Here is a 27,665-nt window from a genome sequence, read left to right on the forward strand (position 1 = left end):
GGCCCTGATTTTATTGTATAATTTACGCTAGTGCAATCTGCAGTGCACGACGTATGGGAGATCCTTCTCCAAAGTCCCAGTAAAATAAAGCAGTACGATTTAGTCCAGTTTTCACGCAAATTCAACACTTAGGTATTTTTTGGAAGAATTGCCATCACAGTTTTTCCACCGCAAATGTTTCCTGTGGTGGGAATTCCACAGGCTGATCACTCTCTGGGAGAAGATATCACTCCTCATCTCTTTCCTAAACAGTCTACCCTGTAAGTTAAGACTGGTAACCCCGGTTATGGACACTGACTTCATTGGGAAAACCCTTCTTGCATCTACTCCGTCTACCCCTGTTAGAAATTACAATGTTTCTATGAGATCCTCCCTCATACTTCTAAACTTCATACATTCAGTCCTAGTCACTTTGATCTGTGCATTCCCCCGGCATTCCTCAGGTCAGGAGATCAAAATTGCACACAACAGAAACATTATAATATTGGGCCATGAGGAATCTGCAACAATTACCCTTCATTCTCCTGGTAACAACTGAGCACAGAGAGGCGGGAGTCTTTTCTATCTTGAACAATGGATATTGCTTAAACAGCTGCATATTTATTTACATCCTGTTGCATAAGAAAATCACACCTCCCTCATTGCAATGTTACAAGTATCCTGTTCTTCAGTGAAGGAAGATGCAAATTTCAAACTTAGTACCCGATGTTACAACTCTCTGGATCTCTGGACTTTCCACCAGTAACTTACGAGTTTCACTGTGGAACTCTCGCACTGGCTGTCTGAACAATTACTCATTATAGAGTTCCAGCTTCCAGCAGACTGGAGAGCTGCCTTCCGAGCTCTCTCCCAGCGTTCAGCTGAACTAACATGTTCACTTTCCTCCCGGTTGATAAATGGAGGAAGTTGCTAACACTCCACTTCCAGCCTCTAGTTGCTGAGCAATTATTGGTTGTCTGCAATCTGAAGCTCTAACACACAATAGAGATGGAAATTATATTTAACTGCCACACAGACAAACATGGCTTGTTTAGCCTGAAAACTCATTACAGCTTCCTTGCAAGCACTAAGTTACCTGCCCCAAATTGTAATGTTTTTTTCTACTTTTTATCCAAACAAATACAAATTTCTTTTAAAAAAAAACTACATTTTCCTTGCACAAATATACCTAGGACTTTTCTGTACACAGATTCTGCCAATCCTTTTAAAGAATGATCCCTCATCCATGTTCTCCCTCTGATTATCCTATCACCATTTGTCTATCCTTAATCTATTTTAGGATACAGCTTTCTACTAAAACTATTTAATACATTATTTGACACTTATTCCAAATTTAGCTCAATGCTTCGACTTTTATGATTATTTAATCCCTGCTAAATAACAAACCTTTCATTTATAATAATCTTCTATTGTACCTGTTACTTTAATTCATGCTATTTTCTCATTCAGGGGACTCTGACCCTTTCGTATTTTTGAAGGTTTCTGTAGGAGGAGATTAAACAGCAAATGGTGTGTTCCACAGTGAAAACAATGGATTCTAAAAACGAAAAATAATCAGTAAAGACCAGTATTCTCTTGTCCCCATGTTACTGGTGTTACATTATATATTATACAAGGCCAGTTCAAGCCAGTATTCATAGTAATCTGTTGCACTGACGTTGCATTATAAAGTATACAAGACCAATTCAGACCAGTATTGTTACTTCCCTGTTTGACTGGTGCTGCATTTTAAATCATACCTGATCAGTTCAGACCCGCATTCTTATTTCCCCCTTTTACCGCTTTCCTTTTAGGTTAATTAGGAAGCGGGATGCTGTCCTGCAATTAGAATTTATGGAACTAGGTAGAAAATTAGCAGTCAGGACCTCAAATGTAATGACTCCTGGATTACGTGCAGGGGAGTACAGAGATATGATGATAAGACATGAATGCATGATTGGAAATATAATGCAGCAGGGAATTCTTTCCATTTTTGCAACATTAGGTTTTGCTCCGGGGAGATGGCATGAGCAAAACCGGATAAGGCTTCTCGTGAAAATAGGGAGCTCTGAGTTCCTTGCAGATCTTTATATGAAGTCAGTCAGGTTGTGAGAATGAAGAGGAAATATTAAGGTGAAATACCAGTGTGCATAAAATACTGGGAGAGAGAGATAGCACTAGTCCAGAGAATAGAAGGTCAAAAGTGAAAGCAGAGTAAGGAAAAAAAAATAGCAATGTCTAAATCAGAGTTCCTATGACTCTATGCAAATTTGAAGAGTATAAGAAATGAGATTTGGGTAGTTACCAGCGCAGATTCCAGTGTGGAAAAATGAATGTCTGCTGGATACTGAGACCTGGTTACAGCAAGGGCAGAACTGGGTGTTAAGTATTCTTGGGAACAAGGTTTTTAGAAAAGCAAGAACCAGGAGGAAAGGAAGTGGTAGCAATAATGGTTAAAGGGGAGCATTGCAATGCTGGAGAATGAACTCATCCCAGTGGGTTCAAGGGTAGAATCAATTTGGTTAGAGCAAAGGAACAAAAAATATGCATTTATATTATTCTCTGTGGAGTCTACAGACCAGCCATTGTGAAGGATGAAGCAGAATATGTTTGAAAATTAATTGCTGGAAAATGCAAATATTATAAAGTAATTACAATGTCATTACCAGAAATTGTGATGAATGTGGGTGTCAGGGTGTTGGGGGGGAAGTTCAACAGACTCTAGTATATGAAGTAATGGGCAATTTTCAACAGTAGCGTGTGTGCAGTCCACCAAGAAATGATGTACTGTCGGACCTGGTCCTTGAAAATTTGGTGGGCCAAGTAGATCATGTGTCAAATGTAACTTAGGAGATAGTGGTCATTGATTAGGTTGATAACAACAAAGGACAATACCAAAATCCGGGGATAAATAATTAGCTTGGTGGAGAGACAACTTCAATGGGGCAGGTACAGAGCTGGTTCATTTAGACCGGAACAACAGGATGGGGGAAAACTAGCTGAACAATGGGTTATTATCAAAATAGAAATGGTCTGGGCACAGGAAGACTATATCCTCACAAGAAGAAAAACTGGGGAAAACAATATCAGAGTGGCCTGGATGAAAACATGCGCTAAAATTAACACAATGAAGAAAATCTTTTCATGTCACTGGTGTCAAGTATAAAGCACAGTTGAGAACCAAACGGAATATAAAAGATTCAGCGTAGAGGGGAAAATCATATTGGAAAGATGAAGAAGGATGGAGACAATACTGACAGCCAATATAAAGGGGAATGCTAACGTCACCTCTAGGCATATGAATTATAAAATGGTGGTAAGTGGAAAGCAGGGATCAATTGTTATTATAAAAGGGAATTTATGCATTGAGTCCAAGGGCATGGCTGAGATTATTAAATTAATACCAGGAAGCATTTTCTATGAGGGCCATGGGAACGCAACATACCTCTGCCACGGTAAGGTTCACAATTGATAAAGAGGAAGTGTTGAATAGATTATCATTGCTGAAATACAACAAGTCACTGGTAACAGATGAGATGTAAAACAGGTCATTGCAGGGGTTGTCTATAATTTTTCAGTTTCCCTGGACTCTGAGATGGTTCTCTGGACTAGAGAATTGCAAATGTTCCAGCCATGCTCAAATAAGGATTTTAAGGATCGTCCATGCAAGTGCAGGCTATTAAGTTCAATATTTCATTTATTATTTACGCATGAATTGGGATGTCGTGAAATGTATTGTTTCTTGAGCTCTATACAAACAAAACATACCGTTAAGATGGGACATGGAGGGGAGAAGGAAAGGAGAGGGTGCAGAATGTAATATTAAAGAGCTTTTAAAGCATAGGATGAGAGCAAAATATAGAATGAGAGGGTATGCTGAGGACGGCTCGTAAGAAATCGCCATACTGGGATGTCACCATCTGGGGCACACTTTCAGAAATAACTATTTAGGACAGAATTAGTAGTCACTTGGACAAATGGAGGTGGGAAAGACAAAGCCAGCATGGATTTATAAAGCTTCTAGAGTTAAAAGTTTCTCGAGTCTTTTTTTGGGAGGAAACAAACAAAGTTTCAACCAGGATAATGCCTTTGATGTATACATTAAGAAGGCATTATATATAAATGCAGAGGACGTGTGAGAAAGGTTGTCTTTCATGGAATGAAATGGACGTTAGCAACATAGATAGGGGAAAAATGGAGAGACAAGAAATAAAGCATATGATTCTGATTGAGGACAGGAACTGGGGAATGTATGCACATGCATATCGATCATTGAATGTGACAGGAATAAGTCAGCTTTGCTTGGGCACGATTGTGCAAAACACTACGGTGGTTTATTTCAAGGTGAAAGTGAATGGAAAACTTTGGTTTGAGGGTATAAACCTACAGGAGGATGGAGTCAGTGAGATCAGGCTGTGTGTAACCTGGGGAGGATGGAGCCTGTGTGCTGTGACTATATGTATCCTGGGGAGGATAGAGTCAGTGAAATCGGACTGCGCATGACAAAGGGAGGAGGGATTATGATCCAGTTAATAAGTTAGTATCAGTTCTCAGCTGTGTCACAGAGCAGACTGTTATCAAGGAGTTCAATTGCATTTTTGCATCTGTCACGAGCCATGCTCATGAATCTGGTTTGATGCTGCAGTGAAATGGACCTGTGATGAGTTACATCATTCAGTGTAGCAGTGACAAGACAGCTCTTATTTCCATTGTGATCTCCAGCCTGGCGAGATTAAAGGTCAGAATCAATCCCTGCGTCAACTAAAGATCAAGTGTCCTCGATTGGAGGGTGTGAATGTAGGGTGTGGAACATGAAATAGATAATTGTGCAACAGAACATTTTGCTAATCTGAGAATTAGAATCAATCCAACACAAAGAGGTGTTTACACCTGGAGGCGTGCAGTGTCTGTAATAATCACCCAGCTCTTCTCCAGATAACACAATGGATAGATTTCATAGAGAGGGAATTGAACCTGGAAAATTTAGTTCGTTTACCAGACAAAGAGGTCCTTAGGAAACTGAAACCTGTTATTAATAACTGGAAATAAAAATATGCTTGTTTCCAGGAAAGATGCTACATTTTGTGAGGTAAATATTTCTAGCGGCTGGGTAGAAAGAGGGAAGTGAGTGACCATCTGGAGGGACATCAGTGTCACAGGTGAGGGAGCTCCTGAGTACTGGAATTGTCCGAGAGATAGCTGGTATTGGGAACTGCCTAGATTGAGCTGAAACAACTCAGCATCTTGTCTGGAACAAAGCATAATTTAAATTATAATTATTAATAACTGGTTATTGAGGACTGACAGGGAATGTCAGCGGTCTCTATCTGTGATTCTGCTGAAAGGAAGTCAAGCATGAAGGAGAAAGAACATTTGCAGATTGCCTGGGCTTGTCTGGGTGTGTTTCAAATCAGGAGACACAGGCTGAGTAAAAATGAAACACACTGGGTACTGGGATCTGGGAAAAAAACAGAACATGTTGGAATAACTCAGTATTTGTGGCAACATCATGGAGAGAAAAACAGAGATAACATTGGGGTTCGAACCAAGCGTCATCTTGGACTCAACATGTTTACTCTGTTTTCTTATCCTCAGATGCTGCCAGACCTGCTGGGGTTTTCCTACAGCTTCCCTTTTTATTTTGAGAATTGAACAGAATTAGCAGTGACCCTGCATCGCAAATAAACTGCCTGCAATATCACATGTGAAATGTATGGCTGTTATGAGGAGTTTCTCAGTGTAATTTTACATGGAAAATTGCATTTATTACAGAGAATCAGAATTTGGAATCGTCTAACACCACCGTGGCTGAAGGATCAGATCCAACATCTTCGCCAAGAGTGAAAATGGATGTGGGTAGGTTCAGAAAATAATTCAAATAGTAATTTCTCACAGGACAGAGTTCCAGATTTGTAGCGAGAATCTAGAGCTCAAATGGGAAGTCAAAAGGAGACCAGGGGTTGAGTAGGAAGGGGAATTGAGTGACCATCTATCAGTTCAAACGGAGTTACAAACGGAGGGTGCTCATGAGTTCTGGTACTGTCCAATAGATAGCTGGCATCGGAGACTGTAAGTAGAATCTAGACAGTGCCAAAATGGAAATATTACCACTCAAATTCAGTGGACCTTTTCATGGTCTGCCCCTCATCCGCTCTGATTCCCCTGCCATGCGGGATGATTAAATTCATCCCAACAAATTGCAGCAGGCTTTGAACAACAGTGAGTTAATATGCCAGCTGATGTTGTTACTCAACAAGTCAAATCCCAGGATCGAACCTGGCTTAATTGGTCTGAACTTTTATTGTTGATGTAGTATTCGGTTGTTTACTTTGGATGGAAATACTGAACAGAGCCACTGACTCCATCCTCCAAGGGTTACACACTGTCTGATCTCACTGACTCCATCCTCCCCGGGTTACACACTGTCTGATCTCACTGACTCCATCCTCCCCGGGTTACACACTGTCTGATCTCACTGACTCCATCCTCCCCGGGTTACACACTGTCTGATCTCACTGGCTCCATCCTCCCTGGGTTACACACTGTCTGATCTCACTGACTCCATCCTCCTCGGGTTACACACTGTCTGATCTCGCTGACTCCATCCTCCCCGGGATACACACTGTCTGATCTCGCTGACTCCATCCTCCCCGGGTTACACACTGTCTGATCTCGCTGACTCCATCCTCCCCGGGTTACACACTGTCTGATCTCGCTGACTCCATCCTCCCCGGGTTACACACTGTCTGATCTCGCTGACTCCATCCTCCCCGGGTTACACACTGTCTGATCTCACTGACTCCATCCTCCCTGGGTTACACACTGTCTGATCTCACTGACTCCATCCTCCCTGGGTTACACACTGTCTGATCTCACTGACTCCATCCTCCCCGGGTTACACTCTGTCTGATCTCACTGACTCCATCCTCCCCGGGTTACACACTGTCTGATCTCACTGACTCCATCCTCCCCGGGTTACACACTGTCTGATCTCACTGAGTCCATCCTCCCCGGGTTACACACTGTCTGATCTCACTGACTCCATCCTCCCTGGGTTACACACTGTCTGACCTCACTGGTGAACTTCCATCCTCCCTGGGTTACACACTGTCTGATCTCACTGACTCCATCCTCCCCGGGTTACACTCTGTCTGATCTCACTGACTCCATCCTCCCCGGGTTACACACTGTCTGATCTCACTGACTCCATCCTCCCCGGGTTACACACTGTCTGATCTCACTGACTCCATCCTCCTCGGGTTACACACTGTCTGATCTCACTGACTCCATCCTCCCTGGGTTACACACTGTCTGATCTCACTGACTCCATCCTCCCCGGGTTACACACTGTCTGATCTCACTGACTCCATCCTCCCCGGGTTACACACTGTCTGATCTCACTGACTCCATCCTCCCCGGGTTACACACTGTCTGATCTCACTGACTCCATCCTCCCCGGGTTACACACTGTCTGATCTCACTGACTCCATCCTCCCTGGGTTACACACTGTCTGATCTCACTGACTCCATCCTCCCTGGGTTACACACTGTCTGATCTCGCTGACTCCATCCTCCCCGGGTTACACTCTGTCTGATCTCACTGACTCCATCCTCCCCGGGTTACACACTGTCTGATCTCACTGACTCCATCCTCCCTGGGTTGCACACTGTCTGATCTCACTGACTCCATCCTCCCCGGGTTACACACTGTCTGATCTCACTGACTCCATCCTCCCAGGGTTACACACTGTCTGACCTCACTGGTGAACTTCCAACAAATTATTATAGTTTATCTTTCATTGTTTAATAAACATTTTATTAATTTGTTTTAAAAATTTGCTCAGTGTGAGAAGCATTGAGAATGAAGGATTGTAAAAGAAAATACACAGAGGTTGCTTGGGAGGCATCTGCGACTTGGCTAGAGTGTTTTGTACGTGCCCACAGTTTGCCTAATGATTTACATGTACTGTTTACTTATCAAGAACATTAAAACATCAAATGGATTTTATGACATGTTACCTTATATATCTTTAAGCCCCTGGAAAGGTATAGTTGGAGTGCAGCACTTTATTATAGTTTATCTTTCATTGTTTAATAAACATTTTATTAAAGTGCTGCATTTCAACCATACCTTTCTCGGGGCTTAAAGGTAACATGTCATAAAATCCATTTGATGTTTTAATGTTCTTGATAAGTAAACAGTACATGTAAATCATTAGGCAAACTGTGGGCACGTACACCACACTCTGTAGCCAAGTCGCAGATGCCTCCCAAGCAACCTCTGTGTATTTTCTTTTATCAATCATTCATTCTCAATGCTTCTCACACTGAGCCAATTTTTAAAAATTCATTTGAGGCCATAGGTGGCCAGTATTTATTCTCCATCCCTAGTTACCCTTACTGAGTGAGTTACTATGAGAATTCAGAGGACAATTGAGTGTCAACCACATTGATGTGGCTCTGGAGTCACAGGTAGGGCAGACCACGTGAGAACAACAGACTTCCTTCCAAAAAGGACATTAGTGAACCAGATTTTTTTTTTGACAGTCAGCAATGGTTTCATGGTCATCTGCAGAGTGTTAATCCCAGATTTTTTAATTGAAATTCCACCATCTGCCTTTCGGCAGGATTTAAACCCGGGTTCCCAGAACATCAAGTGAGCTTCTGGATTAATAGTCTAGTGATAATACCACTAGACCGTCCGCTCACTGGGCTTGTCTGGACACATTTCAAATCAGGATACACAGTTCGAGTAAAAATGAAACACACCGGGTACTAGGATCTGGAAAAAAAATAGAAAATGTTGGAATAACTCAGTAGCTTTGGCAGCATCATGGAGAGAGAAACAGAGATAACATTAAGGTTCAAACCAAGAGTCATCTTGGACTCAACATGTTTACTCTGTTTTCCCCCTCAGATGCTGCCAGACCTGCTGGGGTTTTCCTACAGCTTCTCTTTTTATTTTGAGAATTGAACAGAATTAGCAGAGACCCTGCATCGCAAATAAGCTCCCTGCAATATCACATGTGAAATGTATGGCTGTTAGGAGTTTCTCAGTGTAATTTTACGTGGAAAATTGTGTTTATTACAGAGAATCAGAATTTGGAAACGTCTAACACCACCATGGCTGAAGGATCAGATCCAACATCTTCACCAAGAGTGAAAGTGGATGGGGGTAGGTTCAGAAAATAATTCAAATAGTAATTTCTCACAGGACAGAGTTCCTTTGAGAAGAATCTACAGCTCAAATGGGAAGTCAAAAGGAGAACAGGGGCTGAGCAGGAAGAGGAATTGAGTGACCATCTATTGGCTCATCCTAGTCACAGATAGAGGGAGCTCATGAGTTCTATATGAGTGATTCCAATCTTTGCTGATGAAGAAAACGCTATTGAATCTTCTATTGAATATCTTCACCAAGGATACACAGCCAGGATTTCAGCCTCTCTTTATTCGTATTCCTCTGTCCTGGATCACTACGTAGATTCAAGCTTCACTTGTCACAGACACCCTGTGGCACGTAGCCATGAGAGGGAAGGGGAGAGGGGAGGGGGGATGGGGGGTAAGGGAAGGGGAGGGGAGGGGAAGGAGGAGGGAAAGAGGGACAGAGAATGGGGCAGGGTGGGAGGAGGGTGTGAGGGAAAAGAATGTGAGGGGGAAGGGGGAGGGTGGGGAGAGAGTGGGAGGTGGGGAAGAGGGGGAAAGAGGGTGGGGAGGAGGGTGGGGTAGGGGAAGGTGAGGAGGTGGATGGGGAGGGGGGAGGAAGGGGAGGTTAGGGTTGGGGTGGGGGGAGGGGATGAGGGGGAGGATGAGGAGGGGGGAGGGCGGATGGTGGAGGTTTGGGGGGAAAGGATGAGAGGGAGAGTGGGGAGGGGGAGGGTGGATGTTGGGGAGGAGGGGAGGGTGGATTTGGGGGTAGGGGTGGAGAGGGAAAGACGGGAGGCGGCAGGGGGAGAGGGGGCGAGGAGAGAGGGGGTGAGGAGCGTCATGAGTGAGGAGGGGGGGGTGAGGGTGGAGGGTTGGGAGAAGCGGGTGGATGGGTAGGGAGGGACTACCTCTTGGCTTAGCACCTGACTACCAGGCCCTCACTAACTGCTGCCACTGTCCCCATTATTATCTGATCCTCCAATAGACCCCCCCCAGGGAATTGCAAACTGATCTCCACCAATGCTGAAACACAAAGATCAACCTCCCAACTATTCCAGGGAAGCTGTTGACTATAATATCAAACGTAATGCTGGGTTGTTGTTAGAGCACATATCTTTTGGGTTATCCTGTATGTTTAGCCACTTAAAAAAAACTGTTGACATGAAGATAATTATGTTTCCTGAAGACTGGTTTCTGTGACATGGGAAACCTCAGGGTGATGCCGCTATAGCTTTGCATCATGTGACTCAGCACCTTGTGAGTGAGGTTGACACCTCACTTTGGCAGAGACATTTTGGTACTCCTCCCATACCCTCCCGAACACTGCGTTATTCCAGCATTGGTTTCCTGGCTCAGTGGTAATATCAGAATCAGGCCGTGAAGGGCTTTGATGTTACAATTCGTTGGTTGACACAATTCTGTCGTTGATTATGGACAACATTTCATTGATGTCCAATCCTGAGTCTATTGATCTGTTCAAAACATATCACAGTTCGTATGCTGTTAGATCCACAAATGATGATATTGGCTGTTGTAGACTTGTAGTTGAGCCCTGATTTCCACAAGGACTGATTGCTGGTCACTCCTGCAGATACTATCATCAACAGATCTGTCAGAAACTGGTAGATTGGTGAGAAAGTTTTGAAGTAGCATTTCCCTCTTGTTGATGATCTTGTCACCAGCTGCATTCCCAGCTTAAAACTATGCCCTTAAAACCTGAAAAGCAAGGTCACATGTGTCACCGAGTCACTCTTCGACTTCAATGACATTGAGGTCCCCAACAGAAAGTAGATCATGAGAAACTAAATGAATATTTCTCATCAGTATTTACTGTTGAGAAAAAAAACAAGAATGTTAGGGAACTTGGAGAAATAAATAGTGATGTATTGAGGATTGTACATATTACAGAGAAGGAGGTACTAGAAGTCTTAAAGAGCATCAAAGTAGATAAACCACCGGGACCTGATGAAGTATATCCCAGGAAACTGTGGGCGGCTAGAGAGGATATTGTGGATCCCCTAGCAGAGATATTTGAATCATCGATAGTCACATGTAAGGGGCCTGAATATTGGAGCATGGCAAATGTTATGCCCTTGTTTAAGAAGAGCTGCAGGGAAAAGCTTGGGAACTACAGGCCAGTGAGCCTCACATCTGTAGCGGGTAAGTTGTTAAAAGGTATTTTAAGAGACAGGATAGACAGGCATTCAGAGACGCAAGAACTGATTAGGGACAGTCAGCATTATTTTGAGAGTGGATATTTATGTATCACAAATTTGATTGAGTTTTTTGAAGGGGTAAGCAAGTGGGTAGATGAGGGCAGTGCAGTTGATGTTGTCTACATGGACTTTAGCAAGGCCTTTGAAAATAAACCACATGGTAAGTTTGTGCATGAGGTTAAATCTCACGGCATCCAGGGTGAGGTAGCTAAATGGATACAAAATTGGCTTGATGACAGAAGATAGAGGGTGGGTGTAGAGGCCTGTGACCAGTGGTGTTCCTCAGGGATCGGTGCTGGGCCCACTGTTATTCGTGATTTATATTAAAGATTTGGATGAGAATTTAGTAGGCATGATTAGATAAGTTTGCAAATGACACCAAGATTGGTGGCATAGTGAACAAGGAAGAAGGCTGTCTAGGGTTGCAAGGGGATCTTGATCAATTGGGCCTGTGGAGTTGCGCGGTGATTGATGCACTTTGGCAAATCGAACCAGGGCATGACTTACTCAGTTTAATGGTAGGCCGTTGGGGAGAGTTACAGAACAAAGATATCTTGGGGTACAAGTTCATAGCTCCTTGAAAGTGGAGTGACAGGTGGACAGAAGGGTGAAGAAGGCATTCGACATGCTTGGTTTCATCGTCAGAACATTGAATACAGGAGTTGGGACGTCTTGTTGAAGTTGTACAACGCAATGGTAAGTCCACACTTGGAATACTGTGTACAGATCTGGTCACCTTACTGTAGAAAGTGTATTATTAAATAGAAAGAGTGCAGAAAAAGAATTACTAGAATGTTACGTGGATCTGATGTTTGAGTTATTGGGAGAGGCTTGATAGGCTGGAACATTTTTTTCTCTGGAGCGTAGAAGGCTGAGGGATGATCTTCTAGAGGTCTATAAAATAGTTAATAGTAATAAGTTCAACTTAATAGAAGTCTATAACTTGATGAGGGGATAGATAGAGTGGACACACAGAGACTATTTCCTTGGGTGGATGTAGCTGTTACTAGGGGGCATAACTGTAAGGTTAATGGTGGGAGATATAGGAGGAATGTCTGAGATAGATTCTTCACTCAGAGAGTGGTTGGGGTGTGGGATGGACTGCCTGCTGTGATAGTGGAGTCGGACACTTTAGGAACTTTCAAGTGGTTATTGGATAGGCACCTGGAGCACACCAGAATGATAGGGAGTGAGATAGTTTGATCTTGGGTTTGGACATAGCTCAGCGCAATATTGAGGGCCGAAGGGCCTCAATACTGTACTGTTCTATGTTCTATGTTCTAAAGAAGGGCATAGATCAGCTAGATAGTCAATATCATTTCCCAAAGGTAGGGAAGCCTAAAACTAGAGGACGTAGGTTTAAGGTGAGAGGAGAGAAATATAAAAGGGACCAGAGGGGCAATGTCCTCACGCAGAGGGTGGTGAGTGTCTGGAACAAGCTGCCAGAAGTAGTAGTAGATGCAGATACAATTTTGTCTTTACTACCCTCTGAGTAAAGAACCTACCTCTGACATCTGTCCTATAATTGCCACTCCTTAATTTAAAGCTATGTCCCCTCGTGTTAGCCATCACCATCTGAGGAAAAAGGCTGTCACTGTCAACCCTATCTAACCCTCTGATCATCTTGTATGCCTCAATTAGGTCACCTCTTAACCATCTTCTCTCTAACGAAAACAACCTCAAGTCCCTCAGCCTTTCTTCATAAGACCTTCCCACCATACCAGGCAACATCCTGGTAAACCTCTTCTGCACCCTTTCCAGTGTTTCCACATGTTTCTTATAATGCAGCGACCAGAACTGTACGCAATACTCCAAGTACGGCCGCACCGGAGTTTTGTACAGTTGCAACATGATCTCACGGCTCTCTACTCCCCTTCTTGAACAAGGGGACCACATTTGCTATCCTCCAGTCTTCCGGCACTATACCTGAAGCCAATGACGACATGAAGATCAAAGCCAAAGGCTCTGCAATCTCCACCCTAGCCTCCCAGAGAATCCTGGGATAAATCCCATCCGGCCCAGGGGACTTATCTATTTTCCGAAAGTTGCAACATGATATCACGGCTCCCTCTACCAATAAAAGCTAACACACCGTACGCCTTCTTAACAACCTTATCAACCTGGGTGCCAACTTTCAGGGATCTATGCACACTACCAAGAGTCCGTCCATTAGCCCTATATTCTGTACTCGTGTTACTCTTTCCAAAGTGAATCACCTCACACTTTTCCACATTAAACTCCATTTGCCACTTCTCAGCCCAGCTCTACAGCTTATCTAAGTCCCTTTGCAAACTGTAACATCCATCCTCACTGTCTACAACTCCTCCGACTTTGGTGTCATCAGCAAATTTATTAACCCATCCTTCTACACCCTCATCTAGGTCATTTATAAAAATGACAAACAGCAGTGGCCCCAAAACAGATCCTTGAGGTACACCACTAGTAACTGAACTCCAGGTTGAATATTTCCCATCAACCACCACTCTCTGTCTTCTATCAGCTAGCCAATTCCTGATCCAAACTGCTAAATCACCCTCAATCCCATGCATCTGCATTTTCTGCAATAGCCTACCATGGGGAACCTTATCAAACACTTTGCTAAAATCCATATACACCACGTCAACTGCTTTACCCTTATCCACCTCTTTGGTCACCTTCTCAAAGAACTCGATAAGGTTTGTGAGGCACGACCTACCCTTCACAAACAGCGTTGACTATCCCTAATCAATTTATTTCTCTCTAGATGATTATAAATCATATCTCTTATAATTCTTTCCAAAACTTTGCCCACAACAGAAGTAAGGCTCTCTGGTCTAAAATTCCCAGGATGGTCTCTGCTCCCCTTCTTGAACAAGGGGACAACATTTGCTATCCTCCAGTCTTCCGGCACTATACCTGAAGCCAATGACGACATGAAGATCAAAGCCAAAGTCTCTGCAATCTCCTCCCTAGCCTCCCAGAGAATCCTGGGAAAAATCCCATCTGGCCCAGGGGACTTATCTATTTTCATACTCTCAATAATTGCTAACACCTCCTCCTTATGTACCTCAATCTCGTCTAGTCTAAAAGCCTGTATCTCAGTATTCTCCTCGACTACGTTGACTTTTTCCTGCATGAATACTGACGAAAAATATTCATTTAGTGCCTCTCCGATCTCTTCAGGCTCCACACACAACTTCCCACTGCTGTCTCTGACTGGCCCTAACCATTCTTTTATTCTTGACATACCTTTAGAAAGCTTTAGGGTTCTCCTTAATCCTACCCGCCAAAGTCTTCTCATATCCTCTTCTAGCTCTTCTTAACTCTCTCTTTAGCTCCTTCCTGGCTAATTTATAACTCTCCAGTGCCCTAACTGAGTCTTCACGTCTCATCTTTACATAAGCCTCCTTCTTCCTCTTCACCAGAGATTCAACTTCCTTAGTACACCATGGTTCCCTCGCTCGACCACTTCCTCCCTGCCTGACAGGTGCATATTTATCAAGGACTCGCAGTAGCTGCTCCTTGAATAAGTTTCACATTTCAGATGTTCCCAGCCCCTGCAACCTATGTATCCTAAATCTTGCCTAATAGCCTCAAAATTACCTCTCCCCCAGCTATAACTTCTGCTCTTCGGTATATACCTATCCCTTTCCATCACTAAGGTAAACGTAACCGAATTGTTACGTAACCAGGATGCTTGTTGTCCTATAATTTTGTAGCTCAAATTCTGCCATGTGCTGTGTGTATTTGCACTGGCACAGCCTTTCTGGTTGTGACCCATCAAGAAGCAACCCCCTGCAAACTCCCCTGCCCCAGCAATTACAGGTTTGGTAGCTGCTCCCCTGCCCATTCCAAATTCAGAGGTATTTCCTTACCTTAGTGACTTTGACCTGAAACTGAACTGGATTAGCCATATAAGTACTGTAGCAGGTCAGATGTGAAGCATTCTTTGGAGAGTTAGTCCTCTCCCGTCTCTCCAAATTCTACAATGTACAAGGCACAAGTGGATAATTTGCAATTTGTCTGCTGTTGCTCCATGAACACTCAAAGCTCTACATCACCCAGGACAAAGTAGCTCAATTCATTGATGCCACCCATCCAACCTCATTCTCTTTGCCACTGATGCAGGTGATAGTAATATGCATCATTTACAGGATGCCTTTCAGCACCTCACCAAGAACATAAGAACATAAGAACATAAGCAATAGGAGCAGGAGTAGGCCATCCAGCCCTTCGAGCCTGCCCCGCCATTCAATAAGATCATGGCTGATCTGTCGCTGCTCAGTTCCACTTTCCCGCCCTCTCCCCATAACCCTTAATCCCCTCTCCTATCAAAAACCCATCAACCCGCGTCTTAAAAATATTTAGCGAGGCAGCCTCCACCACTTCAACGGGCAGAGAATTCCAGAGATTCACCACCCTTTGAGTGAAGAAGTTCCTCCTCAACTCCGTTCTAAACCGCCTCCCCTTTATCTTGAGGCTGTGCCCCCTAGTCCTACTGTCTTTTTTGAGCGGGAAGAGTCTCTCCACCTCTATCCTATCCATCCCATTCATCATCTTATACGTCTCAATGAGATCTCCTCTCATTCTTCTAAACTCTAACGAGTACAAGCCCAGTTTATTCAGCCTCTCCTCATAACTCAACCCCTTCAACTCCGGTATCAGCCTAGTAAACCTCCTCTGCACTCCCTCCAAGGCCAAAATATCTTTTCGCAGGTGCGGCGCCCAAAAATGCACACAGTACTCACCAAGGCTCCTTCAACAACACTTGCCAAACCCAAGACCTCTGTCACTTCAGAAGGACAAGGGCAGCAGATACATGGGAATACCATCATCTGTAAGTTGACCTTTAACCACACACTGTTCTTACTTGGAACAATATTGCTGCTGCTTCACTTTTCCTGTACAGAAGTCTTGGGTACATGCACTATGTAAATTGCATCAGTTCAAGACATTGTCTCACCAGCTTTCCAATAACAATTAAGGATACACAACAAATTCCGGCCTTACCTGGAACCCTCACACCCAGTGACCACTTTAAAAAAAATGCTGATTTTATATTTGAAATTGATGGACTCCTGTTAACCAAGGGTGATACTGGATTTAGAGCAAAGGTGATTATCGTCAGGTCATATGTGCTTTCATTGAATGTTTCTGTGTTCCCAGAAGGTGTTTGATAACATGGCTCAGAGGGGGCTTTAGTTGTTCTCTGTAAAGGGAAGTGTAACAACATGAATAGGAATTCATTGATAGAAATGTGTTTATTTTTCTCCATTAGTGTTCACAGATCCAAGCACCACAATCCCTGAGTTCCTGATAAACTGTGATGATTACAAACTGTTCCAGCTGACAAAATTCTACTGGGACAGACTAGAGCAGGCGATGGAGGGAGGAGTGGATGGGGTCAGCTTATCGTTAACATACGAGAGGATTTTCACTGGACAAGAACATCGGGTAAGAGGAAGGGACCCAGGATAGAACAAAGAACAGAACAGTGTAGGAATAGGCCCTTCGGCCCTCCAAGTCTGTGCCAATCATGATGTCTGACTAAACTAAAATCCCATGCACTTACAGAGTCCGTATCCTTCCATTCCCATCCTATTCATGTATTCATCCAGATGCCCTTTAAATGCCGCTATCATACCAGCTCCAACCATCGCCCCGGGCAGCACGTTCCAGACATTCCCCACTCTCTGCGTTTAAAAAAAACTTCCCTCGCACATTTCCTCTGAATATTTTCGTATACACCTTAAACCTATGTCCCAAGTATTTGACTTTTCCATTCGAGGGAAGAACATCTGACTATGCACACTGTCCACGTCACCCATAATCTTGTAAACTTCAGTCAGGTCGCTCCTCAACCTCTGTCATTCCAATGAGAGCAAACCGAGTTCATAGCTAATACCCTCCAGATTAGGCAACATCCTGGTAAACCTCTTCCCTACCCTCTCCAAAACATTCACATCCTTCTGGTAGTGTGGTGATCAGAACTGTATGCAGCATTTCAGGTGGCACGGTAGCACAGTGGTTAGCACTGCTGCTTCACAGCTCCAGGGATCTGGGTTCAATTCCTGGCTTGGGTCACTGTGTGGAGTTTGTACATTCTCCTCGTGTCCATGGGGGTTTCCTCCGTGTGCTCCCGTTTCTTCCCATAGTCCAAAAATGTGCATGTTAGGCTAATTGGCCATGCAAAAATTGCCCCTTAGTGTACTGAGATGCGTAGGTTAGAGGGGTTAACAGGTAAATATGTAGGAATATGGGGGTAGGGCCTCGGTGCGTTTGTGGTTAGTTCCACTCCTCTGTTTAACAACATTGTGGCTAATTTGATAGTGAACACAAATCTGCATCTTGTCAATCCCTTATAAACTATCACCCCGTTGCTTCCCAAGAGTCCATCTACTTCCGACTTAGAATTAGTCCATGGAATTTTCAGAAAGAGAGTTACAAAGACTTATGACCTCCTCAGAGAAACAAACTACCTCATCGCCTCAGGATTTCAGAATAAATCACAAAGTGATGAAGCAGGAAATGAGAAAAACATGTATCATATTGTCAATCAGTAACCAACCAGACGTCATGTGGGACTCTAAAGGACAGACAACTAATTACAATAAATACTGCAGATTCTCAGTGATTCCTCACTCTCCTGGATATATATTTTATTCTAGTTTAGTTGATTCTCATTTCTTAATAGTTAATGACTGGAATGAGATGCGAAGAGAATTTTCAGTCTGTGTTTATTATGGATCAGGACTTGGCCCAATGACTGATTTCTGAGCTGAAAACAACTGGGAAATCCCATTACTGAGCAGATCCTTTCCTTCTCATTCTCAGTGTTTATATTTCACTCTGTGTCTCATTATTCTTCATTATTATTCTTCATAGAAAGTCACTGAGCTCGTGGATAAGGGAAACCGGGCGGACAGTTCCAAACTTCTCCTCAATCTGGTGATGGGAAAAGGATCTCAGGCTCGAATGGTGATGTGGGAATCCTTTGTGAGAATGCGTCACGGAGTCCCAAAGCTGAATAAAATACTGAAAGAAATACAGGAGCTTGGTACGGTAAAATCACAGTGAATTCAATTTCACATTTAAACACTGTCGATATCACTGATTTGATTTCATGAATTTATTTAAACAGGTTCTGATGCATTCGATGATATGATCAGGGCACAATGTGTATCTGAATTGCCCAGTCACCTGAAAGGTAAGAGAGAAAATGGAGATTATAAACCATTTCACTCCTGAGAAACAGAACGATTAATTACAACGTTTGTTTAAGAGGTTGTGGAAATCTGAGAATCAGAAAGATAAAGGCTGGGGTAACAGGGTTGAACATGATTGGGGTTTGTCATTGATCCTTAACTATGCAGAGATTCAAATTACAATTCAAAGGATGTGTTGCCATTGCATTTTTTCACACAATCAGCTGCTGATTTCTAGTATTTCTGATGTCTGATACACTTCACAGAATCCTGCTGCACCAGGAATCTTATACAAACCTTATGTGTGTGTGTGGATGATCTAGATGGCAGTAAAGAGTAGAGCCTTGAGCCAGGAGTTAAGGTTTATCTACACTGGGGTGTCAAAGTGGTTAGCACGATTGCCTCAGAGCGCCAGGGTCCTGGGTTCAATGTTGACCTCGGGTGACTGCGTGGACTTTACACGTTCTCCCTGTGTCTGTGTGGAATACCTCTGGGTGCTCAGGTTTCTCTCTCAGTTCAAAGATGCGCAGGTTAGTTGGATTGGCCATAGTAAATGTTTCGCATTATGGGGATAGGGAGGGAGGGATATATAGGCCTTGATAAGAGAGAGTATTGGTATTTCCTTGGTATTGGAGAGTTGGTGCAGATTTCATAGGCTGAATGGGCTCCGTCTGCACTGACGGAATTCTATTGTACCATGGAAACCATTCTAAATAAGCACAAACCAATACGCTGAGCAGAAAAATCCCAGAAAGTCCATCAAACAAAGATATCAAGGGTTCAAGCATCATGCCTCCCAGTCCAAATTCTGCCACTAACAATGACCATGCAATATTCTTGTAGCAGCAAAAATAGAATCGCCCAGAGTTGATATGGAAAAATGTTGTGTTTAATATGCTTCTCTAATCACTCAGCTGAATGTATTCAATCATGTAGATCACATTGTCCCATTGTTCCTCAGATGCAATTATTGTCCACATCATGCAGTCTGTGTGCCAGACAGGATTCCTCTGGCTCCCTCTTTAGAGTCACCACAGCTACTCGGAACACCTTACAGAGGCTCATAGTTCCCTGGAGATAACAAAACATTCACTCTATTCTTGTATTACATAATTTAAACATGTGTTATCTAATCCCACACAATTTGATGACTGGAACCATCTATCAATAGGGATTCTACACTCATTCAGATATTGATTAGGCCCCTTTCAATGAGAGTTTGTAGCTGTACTTCTTAAAGTAAGTTAACCATAGTCCTTGAGGTTTTCCATGTAGCTGATCTTCTCAAAGCTGTTAATCATTTTTGTAGCTTGTTTCTGTGACTTTTTTCATGCTATGTTGGGGGAATAACCACAGCTGTGCATACTATCCAGGTGTGATGTGAGCAGGAAAGTGTGCAGGCAAAATCATGTCGTAGAAACATAGAAAGTCAGAGCAGGAGTAGACCATTCGGCCCTTCGAACCTGTTTTACCGCTCATTATGATCATGGATGAACATCCAAATCATTAGCCTGATCCCACCTTCCATCCAAATTGTTTGATCGCTTTAGCTCCTGGGGTTATAGCTAAGTCCTTCTTGACAACATACAATGTTTTAGCTTCAACTGTTTTTTTGTAGTAGCCAATTTCATAGGGTCATGATTCTTTGCATTTTGCTGCATTTCAGTCTGTCATTTTCTACCATGTAACCTCAGGCCATGATCCATAGTTCAAGATTTTCCCACCATCGTGTACCTATTAGCTACATCTATCCTGTCTTTTCCTGTTAGAATTTAGATTGCTATGCAATCCCACTCATCCCGCCACCACCCCCCCCCCCCCGCCCCCCCTTATTCTTCTGAACTCCAGTGAATATAATCCTAACTGACTCAATTTCTCCTCATATGTCAGTCAGTCCTGCCTGGTATACCTTCTCTGTACCCTGGTGTGAGTGGTGCCAGGTTGGCATCAGATTAGTGGGGCGCGCGGATGGGTCAGTGGGGGTGGGGTACTTCCAGGAATCTGCCTGGTATACCTTCTCTACATCCCCTTTATAGCAAGAACAAGTTTCCTCAGATAAGGAGTCCAAAACGTCATGTAATAACCAGGTGTAATCTCACCAAGTCCCTGTAGTTGCAATAAGACATCACTGCCCCTGTACTCGAATCCTCTTGCTTTGAAGCCCAACACACCACTTGCCTTTCTTACTGCCTTCTGCACCAGCATGTTTATCTTCAGTGACTGGTGTGCAATGACAGATAGTAATACAGATATTAATCTGCCTTACAACTTTTGTTACCAAAGTGGCTAAGTTCACATTTGTCCACGTGATACAGCATCTACCATGCATTTGCCCACTTAATCAGCTTGTCCATATTATGTGGAAGCATCTCTGCATCCTCCACACAGCTCACCCACCTGCCCAGTTTTGTGTAGTCTACACATTTGGAAATATTAGATTTAGTTCCCTTGTCTAAATCATTAATATTTATCATGAATAAATAATATTGTAGTAAATGGTATCAGCCTTTTAATTGATCACAGCTTTATCTTTCAAGTAACTGGACCAAGTCACGGAGTTCTCTTAAATAGCTGTTTTAATCATCTACGTAGTGAAGACACAGGAAAGTCATAGGTCACAGTCTGTAACAAGCCAGAATATAAAATTCCTAAATACACAAGTAATTATTACTAAAGTGGTAAATGAGGGGTCACGTTTAACATTTAAGAAAAACTTGGAAGGGATGGATGAGAGGGGTGTGGAGAGATATGGTTCAAGTGCAGGTCAGTGGGACGAGGCAAAAAATGGTTTGGCACAGACGAGAAGAGCCAAAAGGCCTGTTTCTGAGCTGTAATCTTCTATGGCTCCACAACCTCAAATTCAATTACAGGTAATTAGCAAATGCCAATCACATTTTAGGAGTTACCTCAATCCACTCAGTTATTGATTAAACTCACATCATTCAGATATTAAAAATAATCACAGTCCCCTTAAGCTACTGGTCTTGGTGCTTATCTTTGAAAACTTTTAGAAGAACTTTTTTTTCATAGCAGCCTGTGTGATATTAACCCTTTCAGTGTTGTCCCAGCACTGACCCATGCGGTATCCCACTAGTCGCAGTCTGCTATTTGGGAAAAAAAAGACCCAGTTATTGCTACTCTGTTTCCTGCCGGCCAGCTTATTTTCTGTCCATCTTAATACACTGCTCCCAAATTAGTGTATTGAATTTTACATGCTCATCTCTTACCTGGAACCATTTCAAAAAGGCTTTCTGAAAGTCCAAATAAATCACAACCATTTGCTCACCTTTGTTAGCTCTGATAGTTGCTTCCTGGAAAAATTCAAGTAGATTTGTCGAGCAAGACATCCATTTCATATGTCCATCTGACTGTCCAATCCTGCCACTGTTTTCAAGTGTTATTAATGAACTATAGCACGTTCCCCACTACCAACAGAATGTTTCAGAAAACCATTCCGTATACAGTCCAGGAATTCCTAATCAACGTTATTGTGTCTGATTTCACTTGGCCAGTCTATATGCAGATTAAAATCGCCCACAATTACTGATGTTCTTTTATCACAGCGTCACTAATTTCCTTTTTAATGCCATCCCCAGCCTCACCAATAGAGTTTGTGGGTCCATCTGCAACCCCCATTAAAGTTTCCATCAGTTCATAAGATATAGGAGCAGAGTTAGGCCTTTCTGGCATCCAGTAAGCTCTTCTGTTTGATCATGGCTGAAATGCTCCTTACCCCAATTTTCCTGCCACCTTCCCATAATCCTTCAATCCCCTACCAATTAAAAAATCTTTCTAACTCCTTAAATGTACTCACTGTCCCAGCATCCACCACACTTTAAGGTAGTGAATTCCACAGATTCACAACTCTTTGGGAGAAGTATTTTCTACTCAACTTGGTTTTAAATTTTAACCCCTTATACTCAGACTATGACTTCTCATCCTACAATGCCGCACCAGTGGAAGCATCCACTCCATGTCTGCTTTATTAATACCTTTTATCATCTTGAATTCCTTAATTTGATCTCCCCTCATTGTTAAAAATTCCAGAGAGTATAGGTCAATTTATTTTGAATCTCTCTTCATACAACAGACCCCTCATCTCTGGAATCAATCTCGTGAACCTCCTCTGAACTGCCTCAATATCACGATATCCTTCCTCAAAACTATGCACAATACTCCAGGTGCAGCCTCACTAATGCCTTCTATAATTGCAATTGCTCCCTTACCTTTATATCCTATTTCATTTGTTTTTGTTTTATCTAGTTTTCTGGGACTCAGATCCCCCTGCACCAGAGCACCCGAAGTGTCTCGCCATTTACATAATAAGTCGCCTTCCTATTTCTGTAACCAAAATGCACGCTCTCACACTTATCCAAGTTAACTTTTGTAACCTCTGAGCCTTTTCACACTACCCATGCGGATTATACACCATCAGAGCTAATATCCTACCTCATTATTGAGCTAATTTCCTCTTTAACCAGCAAAATAACTCTATCATCTTTTCTTTTTTTGTCTGTCCTTCCTAGATAGTGAGCACCACTGGATGTCCCATCGCTTGTTACCCTGCAGTCATTCCTGACGACATCACGCCTGTTTGCATCTATTTTCATGATTAATTCATCCATTTTATTTCAAACTTTCTGTGCATTAAAGCACAAAGTCTTTTTGTCAATTTCTCAATTGTCCTGTTCCCACTGTGTGTTCATTATGGCACTGTTTGATTTTGGCCCTTGATTTATCTGCCTATCACTTTTCTTATTCCCCTTGTCCATGAACAATGTTTGACTCCAGAACGTGGGGGGGCAACATATCATCCAGGAATTTAGTCTGTGGCCACAGAAGGGCCTGTTTATTTCTCATACAATTAAACCCCTTTAACAATTTCATTCCCACACTTTTTTTCTCCTTCTGTATGCAGCACTGCCAACGCTGGTGCAACGGATTTGTCTGTTCCCCTGAGAGGTCATTTCCAAAGTGGTACACCTAATTTGAAGGGGAGTGGTTACAGGAGATTCCTGCACTGCCTGCCTAGTCCTCCTGATCTGCCTGGTCGTCACCCATTCCCTTCCTGCCTGTTGAGATTTACCTTGCGGTGTCACCACCTGTCCATAAGTGCAATCCTCAATACTTGTGGATGCTCCAAAGTGTCCCTGTCGACCTCCAGCTCTACTACATGGGCTTCCAGCAGCTGCAGCTGGAGACACTTTCTGCACATATGGGCTTCCTACACTGAACACGAGGAGTGCACCACAGCTTTGAGATCTCCTGTCATGACCTAGCCCTTTACCTTTTGAAAGATATCTAAAATTAAATAATATCAATTACTCTACACCGCTTTTTTCCCGGTTCCTTGTTCCTGCATAATGGTACGGACAAACGAGAAACCACAAAGTAAAGACTTTGCAACCCATAAGCAATAAAACCAATAAAAAAGCTTACCCGATCATACTTACCCAATCTGCTGCTTCCTGTGGCCCTGTACCATTTTTGAATCCTGATTTCAACACAGCATCTCCAAACTCCAAGCTAGTGTTCAAATTTCCCATTGCAATCTTTGCTCTATACTCAAACTTCTCTTGATGGTGCTGTCTGTCCCTGTGACCCAGTGTCTTCCTGTCACACTCTCCTCTAGGTGCTGCTGACTGTCTATGCTGGTGTCCCAATGTCGCCCTCTCTCATTCTCCTCCAGATGCTGCTGACTGTCCCAGTATTCCAGTCTTCCCCGCACTCACTCTCCTCCAGGTGCTATTGAATGTCTGTTTCAATGTCGTCCTCTAATGCTCTCCACTATATTTTGTTGTCTGTCTCAGTATCCCAGTGTTCTCTTCTCATACTCTCTCCCCAAAGGGCTATTGAATGTCTGCCCCGGTGCCCTCTGCTCTCACTCTCCTCTAGGTACTGTTTCTTTATCTAATATTGATTGTAACTATTAATGTAACCCAATATCGTGTTACCTTTAGCTGCAGATTCTCAACATTGATCACAGACCTCCAGTGATATCTGTATGCTAGCACTGAGATCTTTTTTCTGTCTCTCAGTGTCTCGATACCTTTAGCACAAAGAATCCCTTTGTTCAATATTAGCTCAACCACTATCTATGACATACATCTATCTTAATACGTTGTTTTGCGAATCTGTGGAATTTGCAACACTGAAGTGCTGGGGCAGTGAATAAATTTAAGGAGGACTTAGGCATAGTTTTAATTGTTAATGGGGAGAAGGCTGGAAAATTGAGAGAATGATCAAATGGTGGAGCAGACTAAATGGGCCAAATGGCCAATATTTGCTCCTATATCTTATTAACTTATGAACAATGTGTGCCCACTGCTATCGCAGTCTAAACTTTTTTTTTAATCTCACTGCCTTCTACCATGTTAACCATTGTATATGTAATGTTGGCATCTGCAAACTTACTGTACAGCTAACATGTTAATGCTGCATGTTCCTAGTTCATATCTTAGATCTTGTACAGCTCTTGATATCAGACTGTGAGGACTGGTGAGTCCCAGGCTAATATTTTGAATAAAGCCTATGGATGTGGAAATCTGTTAAAACAAAACAAAATAAAAGTGAGATAGACTTAGTTTTGGCAGTACCTGGAGAAAGAACAAGAGTTAACATTTTTGAGTCCAATGTGGACTGAGTTCTGAGATTTTGCCACATGGAATCAAAATGATAATTACTGTCTCCATGGATGCTGATCTTATCCAATATTTTCTGTTCAGCTCATTTGTGACATGTCTTCAAACCAAACTACATCTAGTCCACTGAGTTTTAGCTGCAATATTGAAGATGATTCCTGAAGCAGAATTTCACATTTCCACTGATATAACAACATTCCTTGGTGAGGAAACCTATCAACAGCTTTCTAAAAGTCCAGACTGATAATATCCACCTATTTCCATCATTTATGATTGTACTCATTTCATCAAACTCCAGCAAGTTGGACTTTTTCAGTTCTTCTGTGAATTTCTAATGGTCCCTTCCCTTTCCCAGTGATCATAAGGAAAATTTTATATTATCCCTTGCAATGTCCACTTGGTAACAAATGTCTGGCTGGCTTGCACTTCCCTAGCTCTGATTTGCCCCACGTTATGGCGAAACGCTCAGGGATAATTGTGGAAATTTATTGTACATTTCTCATGTTTTCCCCTTTTTCTAGTAATCATAAAGAACAGCTCTTATTTTGACTTCCGGTATCTTTCCAATGACAGTGGTCAGGTTGAAAGGCCTGTACTTCCCAATTTGTTCCATTTTAAACTGTCGGGAAAATGGTGAAGAAATGAGTAACACTGGGGGTGATTCTCCCAAAAAGTTTCTCTGTTCTAAATTGGCAGGGAAACCAGTGTAAATCACGATTGTTTTTTCAGGTGGGAGTTCACACTTGAATCTCCCACACTGTGTGCACTGCTGAGAACACAGTTGTGAATTAAAAGTTCGGGGGGGGGGGCGGGGGTGGGCGGTGTGGTGGGGCCTATTCACACCAGAGGCTGACAGTTCCTGACCTTTGCGCACGTGCAGTGCCCCAAACTGTCAACCTGCAGTTTGCTGGCCAGCTCGATCGTTTGCCAGCTACAGGACCCTCGCAGTGCTGCCCCTTTGCCGATTCCCAGGACAGCCCTGATCCCTGAGCACCTCAATCTTCTCCAGATCCCCCCACACCTTACAGGAGGCAGACATACCATCCATGGAGGTAAAATAGACCCTGCTCCGATGACACTGCCCCATGTCCAGTGCTTAGTGCCAAGGTGCCCCTCTGGGCATGGGCACTTTGCCATTAGTGCCGGGAACACAGGCTGACCCTCCCATAGCGGTTATAGCCAGGGGATATCAACCCCAAGCTGCCCAACACCCTGAGGGGGGCCCAATTGCATCTCTCCCTTCATGCCAGCAGGGTCTCCTGTTAGTTCCCCGAAACTGGGGAGCTAGTCTGAACACCACCGGAGTGAAATTGCACTGACGGGAGCGGGAGATGCTAGCGGGTCCAGAGACTTCAGTCCTGGGCCCACTAATAATATTAAATTAGGGTTATCAATAGATTAAAATCTCATACCTGCTGTTCCCGCAGGTTTCCAGCGTGGTCCCCACCTTGCCGGATGTCCAGCACTTGGAGATGCGTTTGCATCGGGATGTATGACTGAATCCCACAAATCGGCCCACAAGTGATTCTCCCGTTTCCCCCCCGCTGCCACCCACACCAAAAAATTAGAGCGTTGGGATGGGAGAATCGCGCCCAATAATTATTACCACACCACAGACCAGATTGAGAGGTCAGGAAATGAGAATATCTCCAGGTGTTCACACAATTGAATATTAATCTGAAGACTTTCTCTGAGGAAAAGGGAATATTTCATCTTACGCAAAATTACTGGTTAGTTTCCTAATGGTAATTAATGAGAGCACATTATTCTGCTGAAATAATTATACCTTAATTCAGGGGGTTCCTTTAAAACCCACGCAAAACAAAAACATAAATATATTTTCTATTTCCCAAAACTAGGTTACAGGAAACAAGAAACATAATTAACCACACATTATAATTATTGTAAAACAGTTCAAATGAACTGGTTTCATATTACACTTAGTAAAGTAGCTCCTTGTTCTGTTTCTTGTTGCCATTCGACAGAATGGTTATCAAAGCACAGTTAATGAATCTTTCTGTACAGCTCCTGACACATAGTTAATGATTACTGGGATACACTACAACAAAGAGACGGGTATTCTTTGAGTTCTCTGTCTGCAGGCAGGTTTGAACCATGGCTGAATAATCTCCGGCACTAATAAGGCAAGGAGTGAGGTCCCGAACTTGCTCAGATAAAACCGGGTTCGAACCCCATGCTGCTGACACAATATGGCCCACAATCTGACTAACTGAGCCAACCGGCTCCCCAGTAACATGGGTGACCAGGTAACCATCTGATAGAATAGGAGAACTTTCCATGTTCAAAACTGTTGGTATTCCAGTGCTCACGCAGTATGAAAGGGGATCTGTTGAAGGTGGGATACAGTCACAGTGAGACTTCTGAATAATTACAATCTCTCCATCTCCCATTCATATCCAATATCCCATTTACCATTTCTGCAGCAGATTGGGAACATTGACTAGTTCACAGATTGATGGATCTGAAAATCGTCTGTTCAT

General features: G+C 43.1%; 1 protein-coding gene across 1 annotated transcript in view; it reads left to right on the forward strand.

Annotated features, from left to right (window-relative positions):
* Nucleotides 1–4,173: 4,173 nt before the first annotated feature.
* Nucleotides 4,174–27,665, forward strand: part of LOC145337646 (NACHT, LRR and PYD domains-containing protein 3-like) — a 29,862-nt gene continuing 6,370 nt past the window's right edge. The window contains exons 1-6 of the mRNA XM_080182464.1: nucleotides 4,174–4,381; nucleotides 5,752–5,835; nucleotides 9,071–9,154; nucleotides 16,597–16,772; nucleotides 18,204–18,375; nucleotides 18,460–18,525. Of these exons, the coding sequence (XP_080038590.1) occupies nucleotides 4,174–4,381; nucleotides 5,752–5,835; nucleotides 9,071–9,154; nucleotides 16,597–16,772; nucleotides 18,204–18,375; nucleotides 18,460–18,525 (790 nt within the window). The remainder of the gene's footprint in view (nucleotides 4,382–5,751; nucleotides 5,836–9,070; nucleotides 9,155–16,596; nucleotides 16,773–18,203; nucleotides 18,376–18,459; nucleotides 18,526–27,665) is intronic.

This window comes from Carcharhinus amblyrhynchos, unplaced genomic scaffold (assembly GCF_965287045.1).
Source record: "Carcharhinus amblyrhynchos unplaced genomic scaffold, sCarAmb.v2.hapA scaffold_55, whole genome shotgun sequence".
Classification (NCBI taxonomy): Eukaryota; Metazoa; Chordata; class Chondrichthyes; order Carcharhiniformes; family Carcharhinidae; genus Carcharhinus; species Carcharhinus amblyrhynchos.